The 15,285-nt window shown below is 43.8% G+C and overlaps 1 protein-coding gene across 4 annotated transcripts in view; it reads right to left on the bottom strand.

Moving 5' to 3' along the window:
• Positions 1-15,285, bottom strand: part of CABIN1 (calcineurin binding protein 1) — a 4,301,447-nt gene that overhangs the window by 2,127,687 nt on the left and 2,158,475 nt on the right. For all 4 annotated transcript variants that reach the window (XM_044068841.1, XM_044068840.1, XM_044068839.1 and 1 more), the window contains one exon: positions 13,964-14,225. In XM_044068841.1, the coding sequence (XP_043924776.1) occupies positions 13,964-14,225 (262 nt within the window). The remainder of the gene's footprint in view (positions 1-13,963; positions 14,226-15,285) is intronic.

Below are 15,285 nucleotides of genomic sequence, written 5' to 3'. Positions count from 1 at the left end.
CCATGCTGCCAGGTTTAAAGTCCTGAGCTGGCTGTGCAGGATCTGATTGTTTTGCTGGGAAAGTAGATGCAGTACTTGAGGTAGGGTCCAAGCTGGGAATTGAAACAAGCTCCTTAATATTGGGTACCAGTGCTGGCGAGGCCAGTCTGGTGCAATCAGTATCATCTTTGGCTTCTTCTGTCTGACCTTTAGGAGTACCTTGGGGAGGAGAGGCAGAGGGGAAAAGGCATATACTGATAGGTTTTTCCAGCTGAAGGATAGGGCGTCCACTTTCCATGCTTGTCTGTGATAAATCCTTGTACAGAATGTCTTTAGTTGGTAGTTGTGAGAGGAGGCAAATAGATCTATGTCCGGGCATCCCCATTTCCATGTTATCATGCTGAAGTCTTGTGGATCCAGCTGCCACTCATGGGGATCCATGAGGTTTCTGCTTATTTCGTCTGCCAGAGTATTTTTCCTTCCTGGCAGGATTGTGCCTGCAGATGTACTTGGCAAGTCAATGCTGTGTCCCACGAAGTCATGGCTAGTCTGCAAAGGGGGTAAGAATGTGTGCCCCCCCTGCTTGTTTATATACCACATGACCGTGGTGTTGTCTGTCTTTATCAGTAGTTGTCCTGGATGAAGTAGGCCCTTGAAGGCTGTCAGGGCATTATGAACAGCTAGCATCTCTTTTAGACTGATATGTAGATGCATTTGGTTTGAGGTCCATGTTCCCTGAATGCATCTTCCTGCCATGTGACCCCCCCCCCCCGGCATAATCTGATGCATCCGTTGTTAGTGTCTGCCTGGCTGGGGGTAATGCGAACGGCTGTCCCTTGTTTTGGTGACAAGCCTTTGCCCACCATCGTATCTCCTGTTGCAGGCAGGGAATGAGAGTAATGATAGTTTCCAGGCTGTGGCAATGTTGAGTCCAAACACTTTTTAGGTACCACTGAAGTTTCCTCATATGCAATCTTGCATATGGAATTAGTAGGATGCAGGATGCCATGAAACCCAAAGCCTGCAGAATTTTTCTTGCAGATAACTGGGCCTTTGTTGCTAACATTTTGAAATAGGTAGTCAGTTGCCTTTGTTTGTCTGGCGTGAGATAAGCCATCTGGGCAGTTGTATTTAAGCTTGCACCCAGGAATATTATCTCTTGAGAGGGTACTAGTTTTGATTTCTTTTCGTTGACTGTGTACCCTAGGCATGTTAGAAGTTTTTTCACAAACGCCAGATGCTGTAGAAGGATGTCCTTGTTCTCTGCTTGAATTAGACAGTCATCCAAGTAAGGATATATCTGTATTCCTCTTTGTCTGCAGAATACAATTAGTGGTGCCAGGCACTTTGTAAAGACCCTGGGCGCAGTAGATAAGCTAAAGGGCAGTGCAGAGAATTGGTAATGCATTGAGCCAGCCTTGAATCTGAGGTATCTTCTGCATATTTGTTTGATTGGGACATGCAGGTATGCCTCTTTTAGGTCTAAAGTTACAAGCCAAGAGTTCTTGCCCAGCATGGGCAGAAGCTGCTGCAAAGTTAACATTTTGAATTTTGGTATATCCAGGAATGTATTTAGAATGGACAGGTCCAGTATTGGCCTCCAGGCCCTGTCCTTTCTGGGTACCAAGAACAGTCTTGAGTAAAATCCTTGTTCCCGCTCTTGCTCTAGCACTTGTTGAATGGCCCTCATGTCCATGAGGGATGAGACTTGTTTTTGTGCCTCTGCCTATTGATTTTTTGGCAGATCTGGCCAACCGTTTGCCTTTGGCAGGGTATGGAAATGGAACTTGTAGCCTTGTGACACGATATTTAGAACCCACTTGTCCTGGGTAATAATGTGCCAATTTTGAGAAAAAAGTGCTAATTTTCCCCCTAAGGGTGCTGCCAGGAAATAAGTGCTTGGTGCAGGCAGGGGGAAGTCATTGGGACTGTTTCCTGTAAGGCTGTGATTTGTCTTCTCCACTTTTGGAGGTAGAAGCACCCCATTGCTTTGACCTGTATGAACCTTATGCCTGGGATCTGCCTCTAGGGCGTCTGGGTCTGCCCCTTTGAGGTCTGTCTGACACAGGAAAGGACCAGTTCTTTGTTGGTCAGTGTCTACTAAACCTAGGTGGCTGTACTTGTAAGAAATCTTTCACCATTTGCATAGATTTAGCCTTGTCCTCCATTTTCTTTAACACCTCTTCTGCCTTAACACCAAACAAAGTATCATGCTGTAAAAGTGCATCTAATAATTTAACTTTAACGTAGTCAGGCAGATTTTGTTCCTTTAACCAAGCATGCCTTCTAATTACAGAACCTGTAACTGCGGCCCTGCCGGAGGCCTCTAAAGAATCAAAACCACATTGCAAAGTATGCTTTCCAACTTGTTCAGCTGCATGCAATATATCCTGCATTTCCTTGTTTTCTGCACATTCAGAGTTTAACAACATTTTCTGTTTAAGATATGCCATGACATGTTGCTGATATTTGAGCATATGAAACAGTTTAAGGCCCTTATAGCCAAGGTAGCAGATGTGTAAACCTTTTTTCCCCATCTATCCAGTGCCCTAGAATCCCTGTCAGAAGGGGTAGGGTTTTTTGCAGCGGAAGCCTTAACTACCTTGGGACCCTGAGAAACAGTTTCTGGCTCTGCAGCAGGGTTTTTAAAAAGGAATTTATGTGAGTCAGGAACCCTGTAATATCTGTCAGGCTTAACAGGAGCTGGAGGTAAGGAGTCAGGGGTAATGCTAGACTCCGGAAACACATCATCTACAATGTCTAACACAGGAGGGATGGCTAGTGGCTTGTGCTGAGGTAGTAACAAGAAATCCCTGAGCCTCTTTTTAGACTCTGAAAAATCTTGGCTCTCCCAGTGGAAATGCTCCCTCATGGTATGTAAGGTTTCCAAAAGAATAATCCTCAGGAGGAGAAGCTGAAGGTATGGATTCTTCAGCATCAGAATCCTCAAAGGGGGGAAAAAATATTCCTGATCAGAAGAGGAATCAGAAGAAATGGAAACCTGATCTGAAGATTCATAGTCAGTCTCTTGCCTAGGCCTCTTATCAGAAGGGGGATGGGAACCCCTGATTAAGGTAATCAAGTCTTCGGCCATTTTGAGCATCTGTTTTTTGGGCATGGAGGCCTGTCCACGTGGCTCTTGAGTTTGCTTCTTTGCCTTTGAAGTCGGTTTAATGTATAGATGTTTGGGTCTGAATACAACCTCAGAAGCCGGTGCCTGCTCAGCAGCTCCGGACCCACTTGAAGGATTATCGTCCGAGGCTCCAATACCTTGAGTTTCCAGCGGCATGGCCGACTCAACATGGGAGTCGGTAGCGGCCTGCGACTCTAAAGTAGCGGTCGTCAGGGGCTGCGAAAGCGACTCACTGAGAACTGTCAATTGGCTTAGGAGAAGCTTCGTCACCGGTTTTGGGCCTCGGCTGTCTTTCTTTTTCTTTGCGCTTTTTGTGAACTCCGGTAATCGGATGGCTTTCCGACGACATTTCTGGATAATTAAATCTGTGTCCAAAGTAGTTTAAAGCAAAATCATACCGACGCTTAATAGTGCGTTGGTTAAATCTAGCACAAAACTGACAACCCAAAAAACTATTATCAGGGCCTAGGCAAGGAATACAGTAAGAATGAAAGTCCTTGTGAGGTATTTGCATCCCACAAGAAATACAATTATTAACTTTTTCTGACATCGGTTCTGGAGCAAGAAAAAAGTTTCCCCAACAGGGTACTTGGCTTTATAGAAGACTTCGGATTTGAAATTCGAACTCAAAAATCTCAGGAGTTGGCTGACCGGCACTTGCGAACTGCTTCTGCTTCGGGCACCGCACGGCAAGAAAGACTGGAGAAAATGGTGTTAGCTGCTTCTTTTATACCCCTGACGACCTGACGTCAGGGAAGGGGCAACGACTTTGGAATTCAGGCTGACTGAGGGCAACCTGCCAGCAGGATTACCCAAATGTAATGACTGCAACAGTGAAACACGAAGAAAGTACAGTTTTGTACCTACCATAAATGTAGATGTTCGAGTGCTAATACAGCTGCAGTCATAACAGATGGGTTCTCCTGCCAGGCGGTCCTCGGTCGGCCGAATTCCAAAGTCTAGGTCCGGTGTCGGTTGTCGTCGCTTCTTCCCTGACGTCAGTGCGACAGGGGTATAAAAGAACCAGCAGACGCCATTTTCTTCAGTTTTTCTTGCCCCAGATGTCAGGTGCCTCCAGAAGGAAGGCAATACATAAATTTGTGTAATAAAGCAGTGCAATATAATCAAAATACAGTAGTTGCAAGCAAATACACCATAAATTAATACCTCAATCAGATTGTATGAGGATGTGTTAGCCTATAGGCCTGTCCCAAGAGGGGAAGAAGGGAGGGAAACCTGGACTGCAGCTGTATTAGCACTCGAACATCTACATTTATGGTAGGTACAAAACTGTACTATCTTCATTGTGCATACAGCTGCAGTCATAACAGATGGGTAGAATCCCAAAGCTAAGAAAGGGGTGGTAGGCACTAGGTGGAACTAGGAGGAGCCAGGATGCCCTGCAAGACTGCAGTGGCAAAGCCTGCTCTAGTTTTGGAGTATAATGGTAGGTGGTAGTGCTTGGAGAAGGTATGCACAGAACTCCAAGTGGCTGCTTCCAAAATATCTTTGGTAGGAACTCCTCTGAGGAAAGCTGCAGAGGTAGCTGTGGCCCTTGTGGAGTGAGATCTGATGCCTGTAGGTACAGTTTTGCCATGAAAAGAATAGCAAAAGCGTATGCAGTGGGCTATCCATTTTGAGATTGTCTGTTTCGAAATTGGCTTTCCTTGAGCTCCTACAGCATAGGACACAAAGAGCTGTTCTGATTTTCTGAAAGGCTTTGTTCTGTCCAGATAATAACGGAGTTGTCTGTGGATGTCCAAGGAATGTAGTAATCTCTCCCTTTGTTTTGAGGATTAGGATAAAAGGTAGGTAAGTGTATGGCCTGATTCAAAGCTACCCTGGATACCACTTTAGGCATAAAGGACGGGTTGATTCGTAAGGAAACTCTGTCCTGATGGAAGATGATAAAAGGCTGCACAGCCATGAGAGCTTGTAGTTCTGAAACTCTACGAGCTGAGGTAATAGCCAGAAGGAAAGCTGTTTTCCAGGACAAATATTGCAAATCTGATGAGGCAGCTGGCTCAAAGGGAGGCAAGGTCAGTTTTTCCAGAATGAAATTGAGATCCCAAGCAGGTATTGGTTGTTTTCTTGGGGGTCTTAGATTCTTAGCCCCTCTGAGGAACTGTCTTAAGAGAGGGTGAGAGAACAAGGGTGGATCAGTGTTGTATTCTGCAGAAATGGCTGAGGCATGGATTTTGATGGAGGAGAATGAAAGTCCACTGCTTAGCAGCTCAGCTAAATACTGTAGTATTTGAGGTAAATTCAGTTTTCCAGGATCCTGGCCCTTTTTCTCATTCCAGACACAAAACCGTTTCCATTTTGAGGAGTAAGCTTTTCTAGTTGACGGCCTTCTGGCCTCCAAAATGACATCCTGCACCTCCTTGGAGAGTAGGGTCTGTTGTGATGCTAAGGAATCTTCCATGCGGCTAGATTGAGTGTTTTTAGCTGGCTGTGAAGAGTTTTGAAGCTGTGCTGAGTCAGAAGAAGAGGCATTAGAGGCAGGGTCCATGGTGGGGAATGCGTCAGGCTCCTCAGGAGTGGGTACCAGTGTTGTCTTGGCCAGTCCGGAGCAATGAGAATCATCTTTGGTCTGTCTGCTCTGGTTTTCAATAGAACTTTGGGCAGCAGAGGAAGAGGTGGGAAGGCATAAACTGTCATTGATGTCCAACTGAAAGAGAGAGTGTCCACTCTCCAGGCCTTTGGATGGAAAATCCTTGAGCAGAATTTTGTCAATTGGTGATTTTTGTGGGAGGCAAAGAGATCTATGTCTGGCCTTCCCCATGCTTGGATTATTTCTGTAAAAACTTTGGATGCAACTTCCATTCGTGTGGATCTGTCATATTTCTGCTTAGGTTGTCTGCCAGCGTGTTTTCCTTGCCTGGCAAGTACTGTGCTTGTAGTTCGATTTGTAAGTCCATGGCCATGTTCCAAAGTGACATGACCAGCCTGCACAGGTGGTATGAATGTGTTCCTCCCTGTTTGTTTATGTACCACATAACTGTGGTTTTGTCCATTCTTATCAATAGTTGACCTGGTTGCAGAAGGTCCTTGAAAGCTATAATAGCATTTATTACTGCTAGCATTTCCTTTTGATTGATGTGAAGGTGCTTTTCTTTTTGGGACCATTTGCCCTGAATGCACCGATCTGTCATGTGCGTCCCCCAGGCGTAGTCCGAGGCGTCTGTTGTGATGACTTGATTTGCTTGAGGCTTGCTGAATGGAAGACCTGTGTTTGTTTGGCATGCTTGAGCTCAGCACAGAAATTCCTTTTGCAGACATGGAATTAGTGGTATTATTGTTTCCAAACTGTGGCTGTGTTGAGACCATATGTTTTTCAGGTACCATTGAAGTTTCCTCATATGCAGCTTTGCACATGGGATTAGTAAGATGCAAGATGCCATGAATCCCAGAGCCTGCAGGATTTTCCTTGCAGTCAGCCTGGTGCAATTTGCTAGTGCTCTGAAGTATTGAGTTAGTTGCCCCTGCTTCTCTGGCATGAGGTAGGCCATCTGGGTGTTTGTGTCCAAGTTGGCACCCAGGAAAATTATCTTCCGAGAGGGTATTAGCCTTGATTTCTTTTTGTTGACTGTGTATCCCAGAGAGCTCAACAACATTATTACATAAGCCAGATGTTTCAGAAGAATGTGCTTGCTGTCCGCTTGGATCAGGCAGTCGTCCAAATAAGGGTATATTTGTATCCCTTGAAGTCTGCAGTAGGCAATTACTGATGCCAGGCATTTCGTGAATACTCTGGGCGCAGTAGATAAGCCAAAGGGTAATGCAGAGAATTGATAATGGGTTGAACCTGCAAGAAATCTGAGGTATCTTCTGCAATTTTGTCTGATTGGGACATGCAGGTATGCCTCCTTGAGGTCCAATGTTACCAGCCAAGACTCCTTGCCCAGCATGGGAAGAAGTTGCTGTAGAGTGAGAATCTTGAATTTTGGTACGAGCAGAAATGTGTTTAGGATGGACAGGTCCAAAATAGGTCTCCAATCTTTTCCCTTCCTTGGTACCAGGAATAGCCTGGAATAAAAACCTTGACCTTGTTCGTGCGTAGGTACCTCTTGAATAGCTTTCATGTCTATGAGATCTGTAATTTGCCTTTGTGCCTCTGCCCTTTGATTGTGTGGCAGGTTTGGCATGTCTCTCATTTTTGGAAGGGTGTGAAAATGGAATCTGTAGCCTCTGTTTATAATGTCCAGGATACATTTGTCTTTTGTGACAATATGCCAATTCTTTGAAAATAATGCCAGCTTTCCTCCTAAGGGGGCTGCCATTTGAGTCTTGCTTGGCATGCAAAGGGGAAAGTCATTGGGCTTGCTTTCTGAATGATTGCGAGTTATCTTCACCACCTCTTTGTGTAGGAGCTTGCCATTGTCTGCCTCTAAACGATCCTTGGGATTGTCCTCTGCCCCTCGGCCACCTGCATCTGTCTCTTTGGGGTCTGTCCGTGGCTGGAAAGGACCAATTTTTGGAAGGCCAATTTCTACTGAAACGTGGGGGATGTACCTGTAGAAAATCTTTCACAGTTTGCATTGATTTAGCCTTTTCCTCCATTTTCCTTAATACCTCCTCAGCATTAGCACCAAATAATACATCCTTTTGATGAGGGGCATCTAGTAATTTAGCTTTGACATGATCAGGCAAGGTTTGTTCCTTGAGCCAGGCATGTCTACGTATGACTGATCCTGTAACAGCAGCTCTACATGAGGCCTCTAGAGCATCAAAACCACATTGTAAGGTATGCTTACCCACTTGTTCTGCACTATGCATCAAATCCTGCAACTCCTTCAAGTCTGGTTTTTCAGGTTGTGACATTTTACTTTTCAATTGTGATAACAAAAACTGTTGGTATTTTAGCATATGGAACTGACAGTTTAAGGCCCTCATGGTTAAGGTAGCCGAGGTATATACCTTTTTTCCCCACCTTTCTAAGGATCTGGAATCTCTCTAGGAAGGTAAAGGATTTTTAGCAGTGGAGGCCTTAATTCCCTTGGGGCCCTGTGAGATGGTTTCTGGGTCAGCAGCATGGCTTTTGTATAGAAATTGGTGTGAATCAGGAACCCTGTAGTACCTGTCAGGCTTAACTGGGGCTGGAGGCAGAGAGTCCGGGTTAAGGCAGGCCTCCGAGTAAACATCATCTAGGATGTCCAAGACAGGAGGTATAGCCAGAGGCCTGTGCTGAGGTAGTAAGAGAAATTCCCTAAGCCTTTTCTTGGAATCTGAATAATCTTGGCCTTCCCAGTGGAAGTGTTCCCTTAAAGTATGCAAAGTTTCCCCAAATGAGTAATCCTCTGGGGGGGATACAGAAGGAATGGACTCCTCCACATCAGAGTCTTCAAAAGGGGAGTAAGAATGTTCCTGATCATCAGAGTGCTCTGAAATAATGGAGCCCTGATCAGAGGAGGCAGATTCTTCCTCCACTCTGGGCCTTTTGTCCGGTGGGGGTTGAGAACCCCTGATAAGAGTAATTAAATCCTCAGCCATTTTAAGCATCTGCTTTTTAGGCATGGGGCCTGGAGATGGGCCCTGTGTAGCTTGTCTCTTAGAGTGCATGGCTGCTTTAGACTTAGTGAAAGCCTTGATGGAGAAAGAAGAGGAAGGTCTGAAGACACCTTGAGTGGAGGTAGACCTGTCCACATTTTGAGGTTCAACGCCAAGAGTGGCTTCGGTATCTGTAGTCGGGATGTGGGCCGAGGAGCCTGCGACCTCGGGCACAGGAGACACCGCCAATGAAGTGTCGTCGGTAGTCAGGGGCTGCGTAGGCGCCTCGCTGAGAACCGGACCACGTGTAGTCGGCTTTGGCGTGGTGTCGGTAGAGGCCGCGGACCTAGTGTGTCGGTCCTTATCTTTGCATTTTTTAGACAAAACTGGAGTCGGAGTATCCGACGACATAATATAGTTAAATGTTTTTCCAAAATAATGCTGGGCGAACTCCGCCGACGCTTAATGGTGCGTTTGTTGAATGTAGCACAAAAGCGACAGACCGAGACGTCGTGGTCTGGGCCTAAACAAGGTATACAGAGGGAATGGAAATCCTTATGCGGTATTTGCTTCCCACATGAAATACAATTATTAACTTTGTCTGACATCGGTCTGAGGCAAGAAAAGTTTCCCCAATGGGGTACTTAGCTTTCAAGAAGACTTCGGTTTCAAAATTTTCGTAATTTCAGGAGCTGGCCGACCGGCACTTGCGAACTGCTTCTGCTTCGGGCACCACGCGGCAAGAAAGACTGAAGAAAATGGCATTGGCTGGTTCTTTTATACCCCTGTCGCACTGACGTCAGGGAAGAAGCGACGACAACCGACACCGGACCTAGACTTTGGAATTCGGCCGACCGAGGACCCGCCTGACGGCAGGAGAACCCATCTGTTATGACTGCAGCTGTATGCACGATGAACATCATCATGATGGTCAAAAGTGAAGTCACTGTCTAAATGCTTTCCTAAGTTCCTGACCAATGGGTCAACTTTTAGGGGTCTATGACTGATGCAGTAATTTCCAGGTGTGACTTTCCTTCTGAAAGTTACCATTATGCATTTTTTGACACTGAATTTTAGACCGCCACTCTGGCATCAGTTATTACCCTGTGTCAGTCCTTCTTGGAGGATGTTTGTCTCTTTGAAGGACTCTATGCGTTCACCTAGTTTCCAATCATCTGTGAAACTGGTCAGCCAGAGGTTGGCCTTGACTTCCGAGAAGTAAATGCCCAAAAGGAACAGTCTCAGCATTAAGACGTGTGGGGGCTTCACTAGTAATTGTTCTTTTTCTGGAGGTAAACTCCACTATCCTGACTTCTGGTAACTTTGTCACAAAGGCATTTCTTTTCCAGGCTTAAATATAATCCTTGGAAATATCTGGTTAAGATCGTCTTAAGTCTAGCATCTCATCTATATTTAAAGCTAGGATTTATGTTTTATTTATGTTAATCTTATATCTTAACTGCCCATACTCACTATAGTATATGTATATGTGGGTCTACTTCTAAATCCCGTAACTTCAAAATCCTGAAGAAAATACCGAGACGACAATCACGAAAATTAAAATGCCAAACTGCGTAAGTCTTCCCAGGGCAAGTAAACATTTGCCCAACAAAACAGTAAAACACACTGCACTATCTAGGTGGGGGGGGTGCAACCCCCCCTAACTATACATATATACCAACTCTGGGATTGCACTACAGTGAAGAAAGGGCATAATTCCCCACGTTGGGCAAGTGTTTACTTGCCCTGGGAAAATTTACGTGGTTTGGCATTTTTGCGTTTTGTGATTGTTGTCTTGGTATTTTCGTCTTAAGGATTCTGAAATTATGGGATTTAGAAGCAGAGCCGTATATATAGACGTGTGTGTATGTGTGTGTAATGTTTAGGTAGCACAATCTCTGTTTACACTAGGAGTTAAGGTGGAAGGGGGACTTGGCTAAAGGAATGATTTTAATGCTTTTATTGCTCTTAACAGAACCACCCTCTGTAACTACTCCCTTGCTCCAAACAACCTGATTATATACAAATAAGGAATGTTTTTATGCTTATTATTATACTCAACTAGGATTGCTTGTTTGTGTGTTTCAATAAAGGATATTCCATTTTTAACTCAGCTGTGGACTACCTACTATTTTCTATTTGATTATTTTGTAGCACGTATTTTATAGTTAAATTTTACAGTTCGATTTTTATTAAGTGAACTAAGTGCATAACATAATTTAGGAAGTGAACATCACAAGTTACAAACTGCAAAGTTTCTTCTTGGTTTGTTTTGGACCCAGTATAGGTTGCATACTGGGTTTTCTGAGACTTCGAAGGATACCACAGACTTCTGTGTGTGTGTGTAATGTACACAAACACAAGCGCACATACTTAGCACCATGTGTGGGCATACATACATATCTATACATAATTATAAAATGTGTAAATCTATGTTTTATATATATATATATACACACACACACACACACACACACACACACACACACACACACACACACACACACACATAAATATAGACAGATATTCATATACAAAGCCCAACCGTAATGCAGGTCCTGACAACATGGATTTGCAATTTCCTAATGTCTCTGTGGCCAGCTTGGTTGACATGGACATCTTGAGACAATGTAGCAATTGTCTGACATACTCAGATAACCTTTCAGTCTTCAAAGAAACTAATACATCATGTGAAAGGTGTACAAACATAGCTTACCTGGCAAAAATCTCGCTTAAAAACAAGGATGTCAAAACATACACATTACATCATTCACACATACAGCCCACCAAACACTTGTTATGCTGAGGCACTTAAAAGAAACCTCTCCAAACCTCAAAGACCTCCTAAGCTATCAAATGGCAACACATGTCCTCAACAATCACTAAAGCACACACCAAAAGCAACACCTAACATCAAACATAAGGCTACATCCAATAATCACTCAAGAACAAAACCCATAAGGCATGCAAACACTTTACCTAGTAGTCTTGTCATAGGGGATTCTATTGTATGACACACAGATACCCCTCTCACCAGCCTGGGCAAGAAGAAGGTAACAGTTACTTGTCTGGAGCCAGGATCCACAATATCACATAAACACTCAAGTCGCTGCACCCCAGGTACCAATATGATTCGATCATAGTCCATGTGGATGTAAATGACCGGAGATGTACTTCAGTGGACTGTATGAAGAGAGACATTATGGATTTCTCTGAATATGTCATAGATAACCTTACATTGAGCAGCATTCTACCTTCTACCTTCAGGATGATGCACAGTACGATTAATTTTAATAATTAGCTTAGCTTCTGATGTCACTCCAGGGGAATCCAGTATCTATCAGCATTGGAGGACTTTGTTAACAGACCACTTTGCTTCATCAAGCAAGGATGGTCTGTACCTGTCCCCCCTGGGCTTTCATATATTGGCTAATGCTTTATATACCCTCTTACAGCCTTGTTAGGTAATGTCAAAAATGACAAAAAAAGAAAACAAAAACAATCTCAAAGCAACCTTAAGGTGTTACTACTCAGTGCTAGGAGCCTAAACAAGAAACTCCAGACCCTTCAGGCCCTCTTCAGTCTTGAAAAGGTAGACATCTGTGCTGTTACCGAAACTTGCTTTAAGCTGCAGAAATTACTCTGGCAGTGAAAGGCTACAGTGCTTTCTACACATTTTGACCAACATCATCACAGACAGGGGCTAAAGGTGGAGATGTCTCAATCTAGATTAGCAACAAATAGAACTCTAGGCTGGTAAACAGGATGACGCCCTGGTGTTCACCCACTTCCAAGTCTCCAAGGTTCCTTACCATGTAAAGACCAGCTACAGGTCACTCTCTATGACCTCTATGGCCCAAGAAGCTGACAACTCTTACCCAGACCTACTAGAGGAGCTCATCATCCAACCAAATACCCTACTCATCGGAGACTTTAACTAATGCACTATAGACTGGGAAAGGTATACTGCTTCTAACTCACAGGGACAACGTTTCCTGGACATTATCAACACAAACACATTATACCAGACAGTGTACACTCCAGCTAGAGAATCAAACATATTGGATTTAGTGCTCACCAACACGTGATAGCACTGCATGTCTGACCAGTTATTGTTGCCAAACTCTCAGAACTAGACATAAATCCCTACATAGCTTGCTGGATTGCTGGCTGGCTCATAAATAGGAACCAAGAAGTCAGTATCAGTGAGACCAGCTTCACCAGAAGACCAGTCATCAGTGGACTATCCCAAGGCTGCGTGTTGGGCCCATTCCTGTTTGCCACGTCCTTCTCAGAAGTCAAGTCGAATGTCAATGGCCTCTAGTTCACCAAGTTCGCAGATGACTATAAATTGGGAGCTATCACAGACCACGCCCCCCATGACACCAACATCCAACAAGAAGGTCTAACACAAACAAGTGACTAGTGTGAAAGACATGGATGAAAGCTCAGTGCAAAGAAATGCATTACAGTGCCCTTTAAGGAAGCATCCACCCAAGTTAATTACTCCACTGATAAAACACTCATAAAAGATGACCCAATAGTTAAGGATCTGGGAACATATGTAGACAGTAATCTTGTCTTCCACCAACGCATAGCCAAGATAGTTAAGAGAATCATTCTATGTCACTCAACTCATAAGTGAGGTTATGGCATCCAGGTCCAAGAAAGTTATAGTATCCCTCTACTCAACCCTTATCAGACCCATCATTGAGTCCCATCATTGAGTCCAATGCTCCCTTTGGCATATGCCTAACCAGGCACTTGCAACAGTTGGAATGCCCTCAACAGGAGAATTCAGGGTATGAATACCCTGTCCTACACAGACTGCCTTAAGGCCCTATCTCTGTACTACAGGTTACTGAGAAATGATTTATGAATAGCATATAAGGCATCCTCAGATCTAGTTCTTATAGATCCCTTGAACATCTGCTAAACAACAGCACCAGAAACACTAGATCCAAGGACATCAACTTTGCATGTGACAAACAGAAGAACATGCTGGAGAGACTAGTGTTGTCTCAAAGGATCCCTATGTTATGGAATAAGCTCTCCAACTACGTGAAGCAGAAAGAACTCTGAGGCAAAACTGGGTTGGGTTGCATGGCTAGGCTTGTAAAGACCCTGGTGGTATAAATCTATGAACCTATATACATAAACACACTCGAGTCATGAATGATATTTTTTGTGTTTTCATGCTGCCCAGGTCATAGGAAAAAGGTACGATGAGCAGCCCACTTACCTGCTAACTAAGGGTTAAATTCAATAAATACCCAAATATGTAAGGAAAGAATGCAATGTTATTTAACCAGTAGCAGACATCAAGAGTCAAGAGAAATTACTGAAGTTAAAGCCATGCACCTGTTGCACCAAGTCAGGTGGGAGTTCTGTTCTCCATTGTTTTAGCTGTCGAGATGCGAAGGAGTGTAACGTATAGGATATCGTGCCATACTCAATCCAGAGGGAAAGGTTGGAGGAGTCTATCTCTAATGCCCGTTTGAAGCAGGTCAGAACTGGTACAGAGTGCTTCCAGACTGGACCATCACTTTTCATTTCATTGGAGTTCAGTTTGTCTTGAATGCGGCTAGCTCTTGCCAAAGCCATACCAGCCCAGGAATCGAACCTAATTCATGAAACAAAATAACACGGATCAACTCAAGTGAATAGAAACAGTGGGAAGTTTGAAGCTCTCGAAGCTAAATTCTACTTTTCATCTGCTTACCTAATCCATACATACACACACTCGCATATATATTTCCAAAATGTTTACTTTTTCTACTTTAAAATATTCTGATATATATGAAATTCAGCTTTCCTTTCTATACGTACATCAGTTTGCCGATACATTAAATACAACACTGAGGGTAAATAAATGCAAATAACTTTCTCTGTCTACTATGCTATTTTACTAAGCAACTAAATGCAGCGAAGCATGTACAAAACAGGGATATTTTTTCTATTCATTCAGCAAATTAAACTAAAAGTTACTTGGTGAGTTTGGCTGACAATACATTTTTGTTCAGAGTTTCTGATGGAGACTATGTGCTTAAGATGTCAAACAGTCAAAAGAATCTGGGAAAATAGAGAAGTAGATGACCCATGGATTTTACAGGTCATATTCTGCAGTGGAAGTTAGTGACCAATTTGTTCCTAAACACAAAATGCAATATGTTCTTTAAAAAATGAGAGTAGCAGCACACTGCTAAAAGCCTAAAGTAGTTTATATGATAACAGACGAAGACTGAAAAAAGATGGTTGCGGTGGTGCTGCGGTTAGCGTTGCCGTCTTACAGCAAGCCTTCTGTGCGGAGTCTGCATGTCCTCCCTGTTGTCGCATGGGTTTCCTCTGGGTGGTCCAGTTTCCTCCCACATCCCAAAGACATGCTGTAGGTGGATTGGATGCTCTAAATTGGCACTAGGTGTGAGTGCGTGCATGTGTGTGCCTTCTGTGGAAGGTTGGGCACCGGGCTGGCAACTCGACACTGTAAAAACTCCACTGCCAATCATGAGCAGACAGGTGATCTGCTGTGGCGACCCCTAACCGGGAAAAGCCGAAAGAAGTAGAAGAAGATGAAGACTGAAAAAAATTGCCAGTGTCAAAAACTGATGGAAATTGACAGATAACTTAACCTATAATTTTAAGAAATATCAAAATATAAAATGAACCGAATGCACTTGGAATAA

This window comes from Protopterus annectens, chromosome 4.part0 (assembly GCF_019279795.1).
Source record: "Protopterus annectens isolate FY-2018-M chromosome 4.part0, PAN1.0, whole genome shotgun sequence".
Classification (NCBI taxonomy): Eukaryota; Metazoa; Chordata; order Ceratodontiformes; family Protopteridae; genus Protopterus; species Protopterus annectens.
Note: the sequence above shows the minus strand (reverse complement) of the source record. Positions and strands in the feature narration are given on the sequence as shown.